At 38.0% G+C, this 19,164-nt stretch overlaps 1 protein-coding gene across 6 annotated transcripts; it reads left to right on the top strand.

Moving 5' to 3' along the window:
• Positions 1-254: 254 nt before the first annotated feature.
• On the top strand, positions 255-19,138 carry LOC107263125 (rho-related BTB domain-containing protein 1). Of its 6 annotated transcripts, none has more exons than XM_015729992.2 (15): positions 255-3,189; positions 8,200-8,497; positions 10,831-10,934; positions 11,115-11,312; positions 11,869-12,076; positions 12,149-12,391; positions 12,459-12,544; positions 12,628-12,754; positions 12,845-12,979; positions 13,327-13,350; positions 14,010-14,163; positions 14,240-14,370; positions 14,452-14,694; positions 14,765-14,913; positions 15,000-15,210. In XM_015729992.2, the coding sequence occupies exons 2-15, from the start codon at positions 8,318-8,320 to the stop codon at positions 15,208-15,210; spliced, it is 2,193 nt and encodes a 730-aa protein (XP_015585478.1). In that variant the 5' UTR covers positions 255-3,189; positions 8,200-8,317. The 6 variants fall into 6 exon arrangements, with proteins under 6 accessions (XP_015585478.1, XP_015585477.1, XP_024936288.1 ...); XM_015729991.2 differs by having other exon boundaries at positions 255-2,878; XM_025080518.1 differs by lacking the exon at positions 255-3,189 and adding an exon at positions 3,216-4,450.
• The last annotated feature ends 26 nt before the right edge of the window (positions 19,139-19,164 follow it).

Raw genomic sequence — 19,164 nt, forward strand, 5'->3', positions numbered from 1 at the left:
ACATTTTTTATTTTTTTCATAACAATAAACTGCACTCTTACTTTTACCAAGAATGCAATAAAATACATAAATGATAAACGCATTATACGTTAAGATAAAAATGAAATGTGTATTCTGAAAAAACAAATTGAAAAGAATATTCAAATTGTATGAAATTTTATGTAACAATAAACAAAATTTTACTTATTTCTTACTAGTGAGAATCTCAAGTTTTGTATTACCGAAATTTCTTAAATTTCAGACAGATAATACAAAAGATTGTTTGATATTAAGCCAGTGTCATGGATAACAAGTAATCTCTTAAGTTTTTAACGGATTTTGTTACCGTACAATGATGGATTATCATTAATCAAGATTAAAATAACTATCATAATGATATTATCATTGCAAGAAATGATTGTATGTGTACGCAAAGAATTTTTCAAGTCGAATTTGCACAACAGAAAGTACATATAGGTGTTACCTTAGAATGAGTGCTGAAAAGGACAGTAGAATCGTACAGTGCATGCTACGTCCGCTAGATAGCACCACGTGTTCCATCGGTAATTTATATTTTTTTAACCTTGTCATTTCATTATTTTAATAAGTATAACATACATAGACTGTCATATAAGAAGTAGTTTTATGACATTGCAATAACAGTTGCATCAATTCAGTTAGTTCGGTCTGTTGATACGTCAGTTAACGAAAAAATTGAATAAATTATTTGACGGAAAGCTTAGAAAAATAATCAAATCATATAATTTTGCATAATACAACCATCAACATTTAGTAGCAAGTTAAATCAAATGACAATAACCTAAAATTGTAATAATTGCAATGCCATACTGAACACATAATTAAATAATTAAATAATGCAAACGAAGAATTTCGTTAACAGCATTTTGATAATGGAATATGTATTTTATAGGTGATGAAAAATCACATCGAGCTTCAGTTTTAGACTTGAAATTCAAGTTCAGTGATTTGAGTTATCCCATGTCAAACAAAGTCGCAATGCCGGCACTTCTTTCATACTTAAACGGCTTGATGAGATAATGATCCTGACAGATATGCGATACAAGAGGAATGCCTTGGCCGCGGATTATCATAACTATTACGCAACATTGCATCACTGTCGTCTAAAGGATAGCCAACCCTGTGTCCACATAGGCCTTGGCATTCGCCTAATTGCGGTTGACGTAGGTTAGGTAGACGTCGTGCAAAATGACTTTGCGTTAAGCTTACTTTTTATTGTAATGTACAATTGTGCTTGTTAGGCGAAATAAATTTCCATTCATATTCTTAATTACCTCGTGGATTTCAGATACATTTGACTGTGATAAAATTCAATGTAAGAGGGTGGAGTAGCGTGGGATAAATAGTAAAAAAAAAACTGAACAATTTGTTTTTATTCATTGCTTGTATTAGGATTATCATCACTGAGTGCAATTTTTTGGTGAATGGACATACATAGGATGTTCATTGGTATACAGTCACTACCCTACCGCACTATACATGGCAGGGTGGATTGATTTTCCGCTGACTGACGTCACGCAGAATTCAGCATGCGCGAGATGCGAGAAAGACGTGCAAACCGACGGAGCAGCTCCAAATCCTGATTTATCAAACGTTTATTCTTAGTGTTCCGAAAATTCGCTTATATCAGTTCAGAGATGGCGTTCTTCTTACAATGTATTATCTCTGTTAGGTATGTTTATGAAATGTCGAAAAAACAAAAATGCAGATGCCTGAGAGTTTATAAATACGTGCAAATATCAGATGACGTAAGAAAATCAAACTTTAGAAACTTTTCAAATAGAATACTCTGAATATAATTTGCAAAATATAATTTATACAAATGAACTGGCATATCCCGCAAACATTAATGAATTAAGACTTACAATAAACTGCAACGACATACGGAACAGCTTAATAATTAATATATATCGCATCGTTGATCAATATTAGAAAATTTTTTTATAAAGAATGTCCTTTATTATACTATCATCGTATAATAATACAACTTACCTAACTGCACTTAGAGTCATAAACCCTAGAAGCAATCTCATAAAAGTGCACAACCCATAAACTTTCCATACCGTTGAAAAATACCTGATAATCCCATAACTATTTCCAATACTTATCATGGACGATATTTCTTTTTAAACAAGTCCAATACCTTCAATCTCACAAGGGTGCAGCACTCTTATCACAATTTAAATGGTCCCAGATAACCTGCGCCCAGCAACACAAGACTGTACCCAGTGTTATAAAAGCTTCTCTTAATTTCCACGCTCGATACTCGGCATGGTATTAAAGCATAAAACAAGAAAGCGTCGCACAATTTGATAAATTCGTATTCCATGCTTATAATAATGACTGTCCAGAGCAGGCAGCAGCGGAGAAAAGGGAGACACGGCGGTGTGGTCGGGAGTTGGGAGGTCCGTTGGGGTCACAACGGGTTCATTCAGTGGCGTGCTTGCCGGGAACTTGGCTCGAGTCGATTCGAGGTACGGCAAAGCGCTGAGTGAGGGACGAACCCGACAGTCGCTGATCGTCCGCGACCCCGTTCAATCGTGGCGTTCGTGTCGTTGGACACTACTGTTACCCACCCTGTATCGCACACTCGTTCAGTTTCTTCACATCACCATTTAACTGCACTTTACCCGTCCGAACAACTTCCACCTCGCGTCACTCTCTCATGACAGTGTACGTAATTGTCAAAAAACATTTATTTTCGCTACCTTAAACAGCAATCCGTGACTTCACGGACATCCGGTATGTACCCGTGCGCGCACCACTGTCAACCACTCATTTTTATCTGATGTAAGATGAGATGTCGGACTGCCACTGCTAATTCTCGCCGATTCTCGACTTCCTAACCCTATTCGTAAAGGTGGGTGCGCAAAACGGATTTCTATTTTCTTTGTTGCCTCGACGTGTTGATGCCGAGCACTGGCGATCAATCCCGGGTACCTGGACGAAGCCCTGAATATGCTCCACGGGGATGCTTGTGACGTTGCCCGGATTCTTGACTCTTGTTGTTTCTATGGTCCTCATGAATTGCTCTACTACGCAATACTTTGCTCATGGGAGGAATGGGTGCCTGTGTTTTCGACGTGTCACGCTTCGCTGTCACTTGCCTAGTTGCTTTCTGGTCAATGTCAGTGGTCGGCTGTCGCGTGGTGTTCCACGATTATCATCTACGTAAGCATGTCACGTTCCTGCGTTACTATCTGTCTTATATATACCGACGCAATGATGATTTTTCGTCCATCTACGATCGGATTAATACAATTATTTACTACGGTGTGACGCGATTTGAGGTTAATGACAGTGTGGTTAGAATTATGAAACATATTCCTGGAGGTTATTCTAGTGACTGTTCGATGCCTTGGTGTATATGACCTCGAATCTCGGTAAAAGCTTAAAGGGAAATATTGATTAATGACTTTTTTCATTCTATCACATCTTATTAGAATATTTTGACAGATCGAGTTAATTTCAATTTACGCCACAGTATATACGCGTTTTATTCAAACAGACTGATAATGAATTTTTTCGATCGATTCTTTAAAACATTATCGCTCTCTGATCCATGTGGATTTGACGATCGATGATTTATCGCTGTATGAAAAATTAATTTATCAAAATATCATCGATCAGCAATAGATAGGTATAAGATCGTAGATAGATCATGGCGACGATGTGAAAATAAAAATTTTTCATTGTAACATTCTTTATGAGCCGTTTTATTTATATTACTTAGCATCGATCCTAAAGGATATTAAATATTTGATTTTACAAGAAACCGTCGCTGTATCACGTATTTGCTCTTTCGCCTGGTTACTTGCATTATGAAAATTCTCTGAATAATGAACACGTGGGTAATGGATCCGACGGAAGAAAATTACAGCACGCTAGAAACTCATCAGTGTTCCCTTTTTTTTAAAATCAAATAAGTCTATTCAAAAGAGTAGCTATATAGAACTAGCTATATAAATTTTTTTATTTTTTTCTATTCACAAGTAGTTCATAGTACGTACACTGTAGTAAAGAATTTTCTCGTCATCCTGCAATGCGACAACCAAGTGTACAGTCAAATGACTTCGAGTTCCGTTCTCACCATAAAAATACATAGCCGCCTAACAAACCATACCAGTTGCCACTTTCATGCCTTCTCCATGCACGAATTCATACTTCCGTGTTCCATGCATTCCGAGCTGCAGGATCGATTACCTGCCACATAATATATTATATAGGACGACCCGCTATAAATTGAGAATCATGTAAAACTCCGACATATTATATCTGACGCATTTCTCTCAGCAATTCCAATTTCAGTTACGCTATAAAATCTATATTTCGTAATACATTCACGGTATACAAAATCGTCTTGCTCCAATTCACGTGTAGCGTCGTTGGTACAGAAGCCCTTCGTGTACGTGGAGTTGAGTGGAAAAAAAAGGTAACATAAAGAGATGCCACATGAAGGGTTAAAAAAATTTTAAATTAAAAGGATATACCAATTCGTAAATCTTTAACCTCTGTCGTATGTTCGTCGCACATCATCTATTTAGTCCGAGGCTTTAACAGTTTCCGGTGTCTGTTTATGAGGAGTGCACGATTACCGCTGCATCAGCCTCGTCTATTTAGGCCATTGGTTCAAGAGCAGGTCACGTGCGCTATATAGACAGTCAACGGTCCTAGGAACAAAGGGAACGGCGGGACTTCCATGCACGAATTTCCCATATGGATGTATATCGAGTCTGATAAGCGTAAGAATGGTCTTGTTGGTGAATTTATACGTGAGTAAAAGTCTGAAAGAATAATCAACATACGACCTTGGGATACGTCGTTGAAAATGATTTAGACGTTTACGATGCCGTTATTACAGTCCTAAATACTTCTGCTTAATTGAAGCAATGCGACTGCCAATTGATCCTGTTTGCGTCCAAGTGCAGTTGATACTTTTATTTTTTTTTCGAGAAATATTGAATTACGCAGTAATTTAATGCTTTATGAAAAGTGAGAGAGTCGTGTTACAGGTATGATCAGTGACGTCACAGAAGTGACATAGTAATTTCGTAAGTCATTAAAACAGCAAATCATTCGAAGTACTCAATGTTGAGACACTTGCTACAGTAACAATTGTCAAAGTTGTGACAGGTCGGGGATAAAACATATTTGAACAGTTGGAATATCGCGTTATAGTCTATCGTAAAGCAAATGCAGTAACGGAAACGGATTTGAAAGCTTTGCGACGAAAGATAAAACGTCGCTAGACGTTTCAGACGGAGGGAATTGTACGTTTGACAGTTTGCCGATGACGCGACCTTTGCAAGCACAAAAATCGATAAGCATCATTCGCAAAAGAAATTTCATTCACGATGCTAGAATCATGTCGAGACAATACGACTGTTTGATCGGTACGAGATATTTTCAAATTTTGATATTTTTTTTCATGAAAATATCTCCCTGCGTATTTACACGTCATCGCGAGCACATATTTTGCACGTGTCTCTAACGAAATTGTTTTCCCCTCGAAGTATAACTGTACTGTCACTCATACTAGCATCAGAATGTACACGAAGCAACCAGTAGAAACTTTACTTAAATATTGTACTTAGACTTTACCAACTTGATATCACAGAAGTTTTCCCAGCTGGAGACAAGGAAATTTTTTATATTTTTTTTCGAGCTGACTGACATTGCGAATATCACAATTTCATTTTCCACACGTGACTGCGAAACAGTTACCGATTTTTTGTATCTTCATTATGAGGTGGATTGATATGATTTTATTTGGACTTGATACCTAAATTACTATTTGATCAGGTACTGTAAACTTGTGCTGAGGATTCTTATGAAAATTTTTACACTCTGAATTAATATACTGTATACATTAAGTACTAACCATTAGAAATATGACAGTTGACATAATTCTCTTCTCCATGCCCGATAAAGCTGTTACTCTTTATTTGAATTTACGAATTTACTTACTTTCTTTTCGGCGCGATTGCAGCACACAAAATTGTCCAGATAGTGCACGCTACTTAAGAATGACATGTACTCCTAGTGCACGTGGCCCTCACATTGAGACCTCCGATCGATTTATGCTTATAGCTGAGAAACATGAGGGAAGACTGTGCTAACTTTTCCATTAAAATTATCGAACTGCATTTGACCTCTCGACACGAAAGAACGTCTAACAAATTCCAGTTGACTAAGTCAAAAAGTAATTTCTTGTTCTAAGCTTGTCTGCATAATTTTAAAATAACCCATAACCCTTAACGTTCGTAACTTAATTAGGATTTCTTATAATCAACTTTACCATAATTTGTACGATAACGATTTACAAAATTGTACCTGTTAAAGTCTTTCAATGGTAATATTTCCTTCTTTCCATATATACATATATATTCCTTTAGGTCAGAGATATGGATCGATCGAGCGTCGCGGCGTCGGATCATCGGACGCAATTTCGCGAGTCGATACCCAAGAATGGCGAGATCTTGTAGCTTTGCATAATGGCGATACAGTCTAAAGAATTTTAGGGTCTAGAGAAGATTATATATACGTGCACATGGCCAGGGTTAAGGTGAGCTTAAGGCAGTGGAGGTTCGATTCTAAACATAGACTAGACTCTCGGGGTCAAATCAATAGTCACATGGAATATATATGTACATACATACACATATAATGTTCATAGATCCGGACTACCGTACCAGCATGCCTATAATATTTCTTTATTGATGACCAACAGCGTGGCTTTGTTGGCTCACATAAACGGATTACAAATAGCCATGACTCTTTGTGAAAAGTTTAATACAGGACGTAATCAGCCACGTAGGATTTATGCTGAATTATTATTATGACCGTAATAAATTAATAATGAAAATAAAAGTTGAATTGACACCAAAATTATTTAGAGAGAAAATTTTGTGACGGCCTATTTTAAACGTAGAGTATTCGTGACTCCTATTCGTACGTCTCCTCGATGCGCGTGGTACCGTAGGAAATATTTTTCTTAAAATAAATTATTTCACGTAAACTTTATTTGATGCCTTTTAATTTTTTTTTATCGTAGTAAAGAGATAACAGTAAATATTTTGTTCCATATTTGAAACACTAATTTTATCTGTGATTTATGGTGTGTATCGAAATGTTTTGCGAGTAGTCAAAATGATTGGTTAATCGATTCCAAAAATTGTAAGGTACAGTTAGAGTGTGCAACAAAAAAATCTGACTTTAAAAATCGATATAACTCGGTCGATTTAATAGACTGTAACTATCGCTAATTAAGTGCAAATTAACGTTCAGACACGCGAGTCTTGAATGCTCCCAATATAACCGTCGATTCAAATTACTTAGATTGCAATTTTGATCACTTTCATTTTTTTGCCGTGTATGAAAAATCTTTTTTTTTTCCTTAGTACGAAAACCAATCTTAATTTAAAAATCCATCCGAAGCCCTAAAAAAGCATAGTCAATAAAATGTAACAGTGATTTCCTAGTATTATAATTAAAATAAAGAATCCCATGTTAAAAATACTCGTAAATTCTCATTTTGGCTTAATAAAAATTTTAATTAAGTTAAAACCTCCAAATAGCAAATTTCACAACAGGCTAAGTTTATACCCAACTATAATCACATAACCAAATGTCCATATCACGATAAACCTTTAAAGTATTCTCATTCCACAAGAAAGGACAGCGCCAATCGCGCGGCCGAACCTAAGATCAATAAAAAGGAATGCCGCATCGTCAACTTAACTCGCGAAACCCGTTCTTTCCTCGGATTTAGCAACGGTGTCGAGATGCAAAATTGCTGCAGCAATTATAAACCACACCTAACCATTCATTGCATTCGCGCATGCAATCATTTTGATAATCATCAGGAAAATTATAATTTCCACCAGACACCACGTATTCCATACATATGTGTTTAATATATATCTCAAAGAGATATTATCCTCGATTATTACTTGGTATAAAAAAAAAATGACCAATTACTACATGATATCTGGCCATGAGAATTAATTAGACATACAGAATAACAATGGTGATAACGTAATCATAAAATCCATATATGAAAGCATGGGCTAGTTATATTAAAAAAAAAAAAAAAAAAAAAAAAAAAAAAAAAAAAAAAAAAAAAAAAAAAAAAAAAAAAAAAAAAAAAAAAAAAAAAAAACCCATGATCTTTCCCAACAGATCGAATGCGGTGGATGCTTCAGTTGGAAGCAACAGAAACGTCACGTGCACCAGCAAGGAAATCGAACGAACTGGACCGAGAAAAGGGACATTGGATGAGAAGGGGTGATTGCCGGTGATGGACAATGAGCAACCGCACCAGGAGCTGGTCAAGTGTGTGGTCGTGGGGGACACCGCGGTCGGAAAGACCAGGCTGATCTGCGCCAGAGCTTGCAACAAGCACGTATCCCTTTCGCAGTTACTGACGACGCACGTACCCACAGTCTGGGCTATCGATCAGTACCGAATTTATAAGGACGTAAGTGCACTTGGATATTGGGCAATATCGTATACAGGGTTGGTTACTTTTTACGTGTCTCTCAAAGACATCACAGCGAATAAGATTTGATTGACAAGACGAGTAGTAGGTAAAAAAAATTATTGTCGCACCGACTGAGGCAATATTGATAAGAATTTATAAGTCATAATACTTATTGGATTCATAACCGTTTTTATGAGGAATCGGGTATAGTTTTAGTATTGTATACTGTATATGGTGTTCTTTGGATCTGAAATATGTTATAGGTATATGGTATTTTTGGTACGTTGGACCGACGATAAATACGAATTATTTTTGTATCCCGAGAGACTCGTTGCACGGTAGACTGTTACGACTCACGAAATGCGTTCTTTTATATTTTCTCTTACGGCTACGTTTCTACGCGACTATTCCATGGCTTCATTTGTACCTTTACATTAACTGCTATCTCGTGCTGTTGCACATACAAGCGCACTCGTCCATTGCCATGATACTCTTTTATACTGATAAACCAACATTGGGTTTTATCAACGTAAATGGGATGTCATTGGCGGCCATCGATCTTTGTGAAATCCTAACAGACTTCCATAAAGCCATTTCACGACTGGGATAGAGGTTATGGCATAAAGGCTTTACCCTAAAAGACAATTTAGCTCAGACACGAACCACTGTAAATTGATGATGATCTAAGGTGGGTAATAGTAGGAATCTGTATATCGATTCGTAAGGTGAAATGGGAAAATGAATTTAAAAAAATAATCTATCAGACGGCGGACTGTGAAATCTGATTCAGAAGAATCCATGAATTATCGTTTCGTGAATCCTCGTGTTTACTAATACCTATTTGTAAAAGTCCTATGCTCAATTTTCCATTGAGCTATTTTCATGATGGATCGTTAATATTCAATTCCCTATAAAATCCTTTTGAAACGGAACGGATTTTTGTGTATCTTTGATAAATAAACGAGTGATACGAGAAACGAATGAACGAGCGAACAGACTGGGAGAAATAGATATTTTATATTTCGTTATCAAAGCGAGCTTGAAAAATAGACATAAGAAAGCTTGTTTTAGGAATCTCTTTTATCATCAAAGTTTCATATCTATGCATATATTATACTTTTTTGAATTTGTCAAAGGCAATTCAGGAATTCTTATCTATCCGTAACAAACCAGTAAAACGTTTACGATCGATTTGACATATTTATGGCAAACTTATTCATTCATACATAGAATTTGCAAAACTGTACCTTTGGCGTACCTGTCTAGCTATCTACGTGGTTATTGTCAAAAATGAGATAAGATCGTCCTGAATATTTTTACCGATAACTTCCTCTTATATTTTTTCAGTATTAAAGTGAGAAATATTGCTAAATTAAACGAAACTTGTATCGTCCACTACTAGGGTGCGAAATTTATTAACGCTATACAGATCACTTGTTTACATAAATTCAGTCGCGCATTATTACTCGTTTCTGGCAAACAACTCACTGTCGTGAATGTCGTATGACGAAAACAAAAGTGTACAGAGTAATTATTACCGCCATTATTCACGTCGTCGTGAAAAATATACATTCGTTTGCGAGCTTCTACGACGCAGTCGCATTTCTACTTGGCCGACCAATGAACCTTGAATCGGGCAAAGCACTTTAAGCGACGCGCATTAAGAAGAGAATTTGTCTCCACAAAAAAAAAAATCTGCGGCCACCTTAATGATCGTGTATACTGGCACGATAAAGATATTACAATTAATGAAGCATTTTAGTTGTTAGGCTTTGGCAGCCAGAATTTTTGAAATTCATAGCTTCCAGAGATGAATGCCGAGTCCAGTTTCAGTGACGTTTGTCGACGTTTCGCAAACGTTTCAGTCTACGTTATCAGGACTAGAAAGCTCCGACGCTGAAGTTCCCTTGTTTCGTAGAATCCTCACAAGGAGTCCTCCCTGATGATGCAGACCCGAACGTTTGCGAAACATCGACAAACGTCACTGAGACTAGACACAGCATAACTTCGGTAGCCGTAAATGTTAACAGCGCAAACAACATAATAAATTTCACAGGAAAATTATTTTTTCGAATTAATAAAATTTTTTAGTAAAGTACCTGCAGAATAAAAAGCCGCGTTATAAGATACGTAGAAACTATAAGATTTGCGATAATACTTTATAATACAAATATTTGCGTATTCATCATTACCATAGAACAATCGTATTTAGCTGTTGGCGCTGATGATAATAATGCAATTAAATTCTGATAGCGATTCATGGCTGAAGATTGATTTATCATTTATATACGATATTTGCGATTCATTTATAACGATCATTTTCTTCCTAGGTTTTGGAACGTTCCTGGGAAATCGTGGATAATGTGAATGTCTCGTTACGACTTTGGGACACTTTTGGCGATCACGAAAAAGATCGTCGATTTGCATACGGCAGGTAACGATACCCGACGAGCATTATTACAATGAATTATAAAATCCAAATGAACGCTTTACAACGTAATAAAAAATTGAAGTATAGTATAAATAAGCCTATCATCCGGGCATTTTGAATGAGAAAATTATTTTAAAAAATTTATTACTATTCTACAGCATCATTATATTTTTGTTACAACAGATCAGACGTTGTGCTACTATGCTTCTCCATTACGAATCCCGTATCGCTGCGAAATTGCAAGGCGATGTGGTATCCAGAGATTCGTCGATTTTGTCCCCAAACTCCCGTACTACTTGTGGGTTGCAAAAACGATCTCCGATACATGTATCGAGATGAGACATACCTCAGTTACTTCCGCGACCGCAGTCCTTTTGTAAGGTAGGTCGCCAGCTCGGATGGCATTAAGATAGAACTTTAAGAAATACCTATGTGAATAACGCTTTCGTATACTTTCGTTTCTTACGTCCTCTATCAGACTTTTATCGCTTTCAAGAAATCTCATGATAACGTGATATCGCATCCTGACTGACTGTTGTGCAATTATCGATTTCAATGTACCTGTGACATTAGACATAATTCAACTTTGCACGATCTTGACATATCAGAAAGGTCTATCGAGATGATAAAGTTCACACTGATACCCTACAGTATCATTCACGGACAAAGTCGATCTTAAGTAGAGCTATAAGCTTAACCCCTTTCCAGACTACCTGCTCGATAGAAATTGGCACATAAAGTCTACGACGAAGATAATGTCATTACTAACATCGAAACTTGCATACAAAGTTCAATCATCGAAGTGACACAATTTTCTCCTTATACGTAGACTGCTAGTATAATTTTAATTAAATCAATACCATCCAATCACAGCAAATATAGAGCTTTGCCACGAGTAAGTACAGGGTGCGCTAATTGAAACGTACAATTAATTAAGGGCGACACGGAAGAGTGATTTAGTGATGCCTGATCAGGCAAGAGCAGTAGCAAGAGAGTTGGGAATCTGTTATTACGAAACCAGCGTGTTCACGTATTACGGCGTGAACGAAGTCTTCGAGAATTCCATACGAGCTGCTTTGATAGCGCGCAGACAACAGCGATTCTGGATGACGAATCTGAAAAGGGTACAAAGACCGTTACTTCAGGTATACACATTATACAAGTACGTCGAGAACGAGTAAAGAATTATCATACCTAAATGCACTTTATGGTTTCAGGCTCCGTTCTGTCCACCAAAACCAATTCCGCCTGAAGTCTCTTTGGCGCCGAGCACTTACGAGGAGAACATGAAAGCTTTGTGGACGAGGCCTGTTCATACAGATGTCACTTTAATTGCTGGTAACTGCTCGTTTCCGGCACATCGATGTCTCTTGGCTGCGGCCTCACCGGCGTTTCATCGGCTATTCTCAATGGAGCTGGTTCAGGAACTGACACCTCGTAGCTCCAGCGAATCCAGCATGGTACTGTGTAATCATTAAATATTTGTATTAGATCAAGATCATTAAATTAACTTGATATTAACACCAGGTGAGTACCTTCGGCGAAGCCACAGTCGGCGACTTTAACGACGATACCGAGTGTCTAATTCGCATAGATCAGTGTAAGCCTGCCAAGTGAGTAAATCAGACTGAATACATTGATATACTGAAAAAGAAGTAGGACCCACTTTTTAATGCCGTTCAATATTTTCATCCAGAGTCTGGGAGCAGCTTAAGCGACGTTCGAGCTTTCAGGTGCTACCGACCATGGACAGTCAGAGAAAAGCAGCAGGTGCAATGAGAGAGCTTAATCATCCGGCTTTCCAAAATATTCGTATATCACTGGTGCGTTTGCACTGACTAACTGACAAACTGACAAATTTAATGAATCGTCGTGAAGTATTGAGATGCACTTTTCTTGTTTTTTTTTTACAGACTGAAAATTCACATGGAGTACAACAACCAACGACAATAGTAACGCTTTCGAAGCTGGTGACGCCACAGGCAATGCAGCAATGCTTACAATTCATATACACAGGAAGTCTGGATAAACGTTATCACGATCTCCAAGTACGTATATCCTTATGGGTCAAAGCCAATTAAAAGATAAACAGTATTATTAAATATTCTTTGCGAGCTGTAACGCAACTTTTCATCAAGTAGGTACGTAGGTTACGCAAGAGGTCAAAGGTAGTCACCGCGTTAATGACGTTATAAAAAAATTGACCAGGGAATCTAAATGGCATTTCTTCATCGAGACATCATTCCTTGTCTAATGAACGATTAAGAATTGGATGATCTTGCGATCTAAATGATCTTCGATCCACGTGAAACAGTCGTTTCGCAACGATCAACCTAGTAGTCCCGGATAACGTATTGGCCCGCTCCGTGTAACTAACGCGAATCTATTCTTTCAGACAGCTCCTATCGGGCTTCTACTGGTTAGTACTACATTAATGAATGTTAGATGATATCCATTATACGGCGGTACGTACAATCGTTAATGAAATAGATTCATCTAGTCTCGAGAAGAATTTCCTGTCATTGCCCCTTTAGCCCTGCGAGATCATCACTCATCCGACGAGCATGTTTTGCATTACGAGAGACAGTACTCTATTGGCGAACTCATGATCGTTGCTCATCTAATGTATATCTCTTGATTCTTAATTCGACCATAGGTCATATTCGAAGCAAGAAAGAAAGCAAGAAATGAGTATCGTTCCGACTCGAATTTACATTCCAATTGAGATACCACTGAATGAATGGAAGAATCGATAGGAAATTAATCGAAAGAATTCGAGACGGTTCGAAAGAAGTTATTATTTGTTTATTTAGATCTTACGCGTAGGATCCACATTCGAGAATTCGTAAACGTACCGAATAAAAAATTGAATTTAAAATATATATGTTTATCGGATCTTGAGATTTGGTATGTCTATGGAAATTTTCGAATGCGGTATATATATCGTTCTCATCGACATCCGATCTAGCACCACTTAGGATTCTATAGTCTTATAGACTTGACTACAGTCCTTCACGTTCCCGACTGTGCAATTCTATTTGAATGATGACGTAGGCCATTCTTCGATCTTGTCCACAGGAGATCAGGCAGGCAGCTGAATTTCTCGAGTTGCCACAGCTCTTGATGGTCCTCAGCAGCATTCAGACGAGAGAGCAATTCATCAACAGTGATCTCAATAATCAGTACAAGCAAGTGGTAAGACAGCGACTCGATGACATCTGCTTGGAGCAAGGTAAATTTACGTGCAGGATCGTCCCTTTGATAAATCTGTTGGCCAGTACTGTAACAAGAGAATATTTATGCAATAGGTTTATTCGCTGACGTTATGTTCGAATTGGATGACGGAAGTATGCCAGCGCACAGGGCAATACTCACTGCTCGATGTGACATGATGAAAGCCATGTTCTCTGGGGATTTCCGCGAGAGCAGTGCTAAAGTCGTGAGAATCTTTATCAATATCATTATCGCTCTTACTAAGTTTTATATCAATATCCTTATCTTCGGTTCTTTACAAATGTAGATAGTCTTTCCTGGCGTGAGAGAATACACGTTTCACAAGTTACTGTGTTACCTGTATACCGACGAGGTTCCGGCGATTTCGTCGGCACGCTGTCTGAATCTTCTCGAATTAGCCAACAGACTGTGCTTACCGCGACTTGTGAACTTGGTCGAGAACAGAGTGATCGAGGATCTCGATAGACTTTCGCAAAACGATAGCAACCAGGCGGTAGAAAACTGTCTGAGGTTACTAGAGCCGTGCAAGGTTCGTAGAAAATGAATTTATTGGGCACTGGTCGAATGATAACTGAGATTGAAATTTTTGTTTTGTACAGTTGCACAATGCAGATCAATTAGCCGATTGGTGCATGAATCATCTATGCGTGAATTACAATAAACTATGTAAAATGTCACCGCGCAGCGTGCGGCTTCTGCATCCGGAGAATCAAGAGTACCTGAACGAGCACCGATGGCCGCCAGTCTGGTAAATGGAAACTGATTGTCATTGTTTTTTTATTTTTTTTGACGGAACAAATTTTTTAAATAATTTTGAAAAATCACCTCACCAAGGTATCTCAAGGACTACGACTACTATCAAAAGTGTCTGGCCGAACACGACAGAGAGAACAAACCCACGCTCAAGAGGAATCGGAATCAGTCGGGGTGTCTTTGCTTTTCCGGATCGAGCAAAGCAAGACGAGAAGCTAATTCAGCAACGAACGAGACCCCCGTCGATCGGCCGCTGTTTGATGCTTCGACCGAATCCGGCGAGCCAGTATGACAGGAGCCAAGCGGCTCCAGCCGCTCTGTCAGATTCATTCTGATCCTCCCCGTGCTCATGATATTCATCTGCACTATTTTTACTATTTTGATACTGCTACAAGTTTCTACTTAAATGTCGAATAACAATATAGATGAGAAGCCCCCGGTCTCTCGACGAAGACACGCGTCCGCGTAAAATCGACGTGCCGTCGTTTCGTAAGAGTCGTCGACGGAGAAAGAAAAGTGAAGAAAATTAGGAAGAAAAAAATGAACAACGAACAACAACAAAAAACAGTCTCGTCGCTGCGCTCTCGTTCGAAGGAGAGCTAAACGTCATTAATCTTCTTTTTTATTTTTTTAAATTCGTCATCGTGCACGATCTTTTAAATTTACCAAGAATTCTCGAACGTTACGCTCGAGTAATGTGCCATTTTTAAGATACGATATTATTAGTCAAAGAGGAACTTTGACTCAAGGTCTCTCCAGTCGGAGTTACCACGAATCCACCTCTGCTGCTTGCCGATCAGTTCATTCATAAAATTCGTATCGATGCGTGCCGAGCAAAGTGAGTGAGGTTCTTGAAAATTAATGGAATCTCAAAGCATAAACATTTCTATCCAAATCTTCTTTGATACGCGTAATATGCATTAACGTTCTATGAAAAGACTATACGATGTCCATGCGGTATGCAAAAAAAAAGCTATACTAGAGGAATATCGAATCCATCACCGAGGGATGAATCAAACTTTTTTAAATTTACGTAGTACAAAACATTCCTGATGTCGTGTAGTATTTTTAGATATCCAATATAAACACAGAATTAAGTCATACATATAGCATATAGCATAAATCGCCGTGCCATTAATCACTACGATTATACTCACACGATGCAACTGATGAAATGAACAAAAAGAAAGAGTCGAGTCGTATCTGAAATCAGCATGTGAGAATAAGTCAAAGTTCTTGGCTTCGTTAGCTAATTAGAACCACAGAGTCGTTATACACATATGGTGGACCAAAAGACTAAATATTCTCCCTTCTCGGACGGATCGTTTTCCCATTACGACTCAAGCTCATTTCTAGTATTGACCTCGATCGCCTAATCGAATCGAAGAATCTCTGCGATGGCTCTCCTTTTCGAAGCTCCCAATCGGATACGCGACGATTTTCATTGCAATGGGTAACGAGACGAGCGCTTGGTGACGTAAAGTCAATTTTCATTTTACCAGAACAGACTGGGGCGACAGATGTAAACTTCGAAAGCTCAGAGTCTCGCTTATCTTTTCAATGAAAAATTAATACGGATTCCACGACGAGATAGGTCGCAATCCCAACGTATGTATGTTCACTGAAATATCGATAATAGAAATTATCGATCGCTTCCGGTAGCACCATTTGTCCTGCCTCACATTCACTTTCTTGGGCGTCCTATATTCTAAGATTTCGAAGAAATCAGACGAATTCGGAATTTTGCTGGTACGTAACGTCTTCCGCGTGTCGTGTGTCCGATTTTCGAATCGGTTTGACATTCCGTTATTATAACAGTACGATAACGAGTAAACGATTTTAACGAGTGAACGATTTTCCCATTGCCCTCTGCCCAGACTAGATGATAGAACGAACGAATGATCAGTATTAACGTTACAGCAAGACGTATTTCTATGATAATTACCATTAACCCGGAACCCGGAAAATATACGAATCGGTATCAATTGAAATATCATTTTAATAAAAAACCACTTCTCAGTTCCAAACGAAAAGTGGAAGCGAGTGCTCGTATTTATGAGGAATAGGGGAAAGGGGGAAAGTGCAACAAAGTATAATCGAATAAGTTTAAGCGCGATAGGATATAAGTGAGAATAAAGTACACGTTGATTAAGTGTATCGAGAGAGGTGAGAATCGAGGGAGGAAGCAAAGTTTTCACGGAGGCCGAGTAAACTGTCTCAGAAGAGGAAGTAAAAAAAAAGGTCGGCGAGAAGATCAAGTGAAAATATCCGCATGAAGAGGGAGTCAAAGGTCGTCGTATTTATGAATATAAACGTAGGACTGAGGGAAGTGAGCCATAGGTACTATATAGTTCGTGTATGCGTTAATACGCGATGACGTAATAAGATAAGAATTTACGTGAGAATCCACTGAAGCATCTATAGACGATTCGAAGAGCATCCAATTGGTTTAACGTGTTATCGTGCGTTATAATTCGAACTTGACACGTTATCATTAAGCTGTACGGTGTTAAGGAAAAGCATTAATAATTGGATCTCGCTGGCTTAACACGCTCGCGTCACACGTGTTACGCAGTTTTTTGTCCGTAAAAAAGGAAAAAAAATTAACACAACACAAAAACAATAACACTCCACATTAGTTTACGAGGGAAGAAAAAGGAAATGGATTACGTCACACACTCACGCGCAATACGCACATATACTATATATATATAATATATATGCATATGTACTATATATATATATATATATAATATATATGCAAAATATATACAGGCGCCTGCGCCGTACATAAGGGAGACACTGACACAACGTGTGTTACTGCCTGAAATAATATTTATCTCTGCGTAAAGTATATACTGGTAAGAAGTAAGAGATACGTCCCAGTTATTACGCCACGTCAATTTCGATGTCAATGTTAATAACCTCCATTACTCAGATAACATGTATATTTTCTACGGATATTGGTGGTTAGCGACGTTAAGTTCCTTAGTGATCGCTATTTAAGAACAGGCCTCGGATCTTCCTCGATTTTTTCATGCTGTGGTCTCCGATGGGTGCTATTACGAATTGCGAAGACGAAAAAATCGCAAGATAGGGTAAAAGAAGAGTTCAGTTGGTTTTGGATAAATTGGTAGAGAGTAAATGAATTTTAGCGCGACGAACAGGTGGGGACTGATTTTTACGAAAGTCAAAAATTTCTTGAATGGTTACAAAAGCGCTTCTTGATATCGGACGACATAGAATTGAGATAATAATGTTGCTGTGGACTTTTGCGGAAAAAAAATCAATTTCACCCGGATCCGTATTCCAAGACTGTCTTTGTGGCCGATCGATTTTTTCTTCTATCAAGAAGCGCCATTGTTCCAATACTTGAATTTGCGAAACGCTAAGACTAAGAAGTGTGAGAGACTAATGAAAATAACATATCCACGTTCATTCACAGTCGCCTTTGAGTTTCATTTAATATTTTCAATCGTATCGGTAACGTGGATGCTCTGTGATTCGAAGAAAAATCAACCGATCGAGCCCACTGTTATTTTTGATTTTCGTGTGTCCGAAAATTGTGATAAAATTTAGGCCAATTTGTGGATTAGAGTGAAGGGAGATGAACGGATCGAAGAGAAAGTCAATGATCTGTAAAGGTGATGTAATAAGAGGGGAAGAAAAAAGAGAAAAAAAAAAAAGAACGAAAAGATAAAATTGCAAAACACGATAACGTCAGGTCCCCTTCGTAATGTTATCGACTTATAAATCTACCTAATCATTAACGATATTAAACGAACCGTGTATCTACATGCCTATACCTACGCGTTTCCGAGTCATGAGTTTCGCTGTGAGTCAGCTCAACCCTTCGAACCTTTCATCTCATTGTAACTCCAATGGCTTTAAGTCTGGAATATTTTCAAAGCCAGACTAAGCGAATGAGAGGGGAAAGCAGAAGAGTAAGCCAAGAAATTGCATAAATTTTCAAACAATACGTCATACTATCTCCAGATCCTCTTACACCCGCCATAAGCGACAATCTACAATTTATCATGCGCGTACGTACGAACACTTGTACTTTCGTACTGTCGATTACAACGTCGAACGAGTGATCAGCGAATACGGGATACATTGTATAACTATGGAAAGTCACTCTGGCTCTAATTGTCAGCCCGTTCGTTTTTTTTTTTTTTTTTCAGGGATATTTGCAATAAAAATTAATATGTATATGGCAATCGATTACTTGCAATTCTACAAGCCC

Source organism: Cephus cinctus, unplaced genomic scaffold (assembly GCF_000341935.2).
Source record: "Cephus cinctus unplaced genomic scaffold, Ccin1 Ccin1_scaffold0132, whole genome shotgun sequence".
Lineage (NCBI taxonomy): Eukaryota > Metazoa > Arthropoda > Insecta > Hymenoptera > Cephidae > Cephus > Cephus cinctus.

Coding starts and splice junctions, on each gene's coding strand:
- LOC107263125 (XM_015729992.2), top strand. CDS start 8,318: ATGGACAATGAGCAACCGCACCAGGAGCTGGTCAAGTGTGTGGTCGTG. Junction 12,077..12,148: donor TACAAAGACCGTTACTTCAG/GTATACACATTA, acceptor TTATGGTTTCAG/GCTCCGTTCTGTCCACCAAA. Junction 14,695..14,764: donor GGTTACTAGAGCCGTGCAAG/GTTCGTAGAAAA, acceptor TGTTTTGTACAG/TTGCACAATGCAGATCAATT.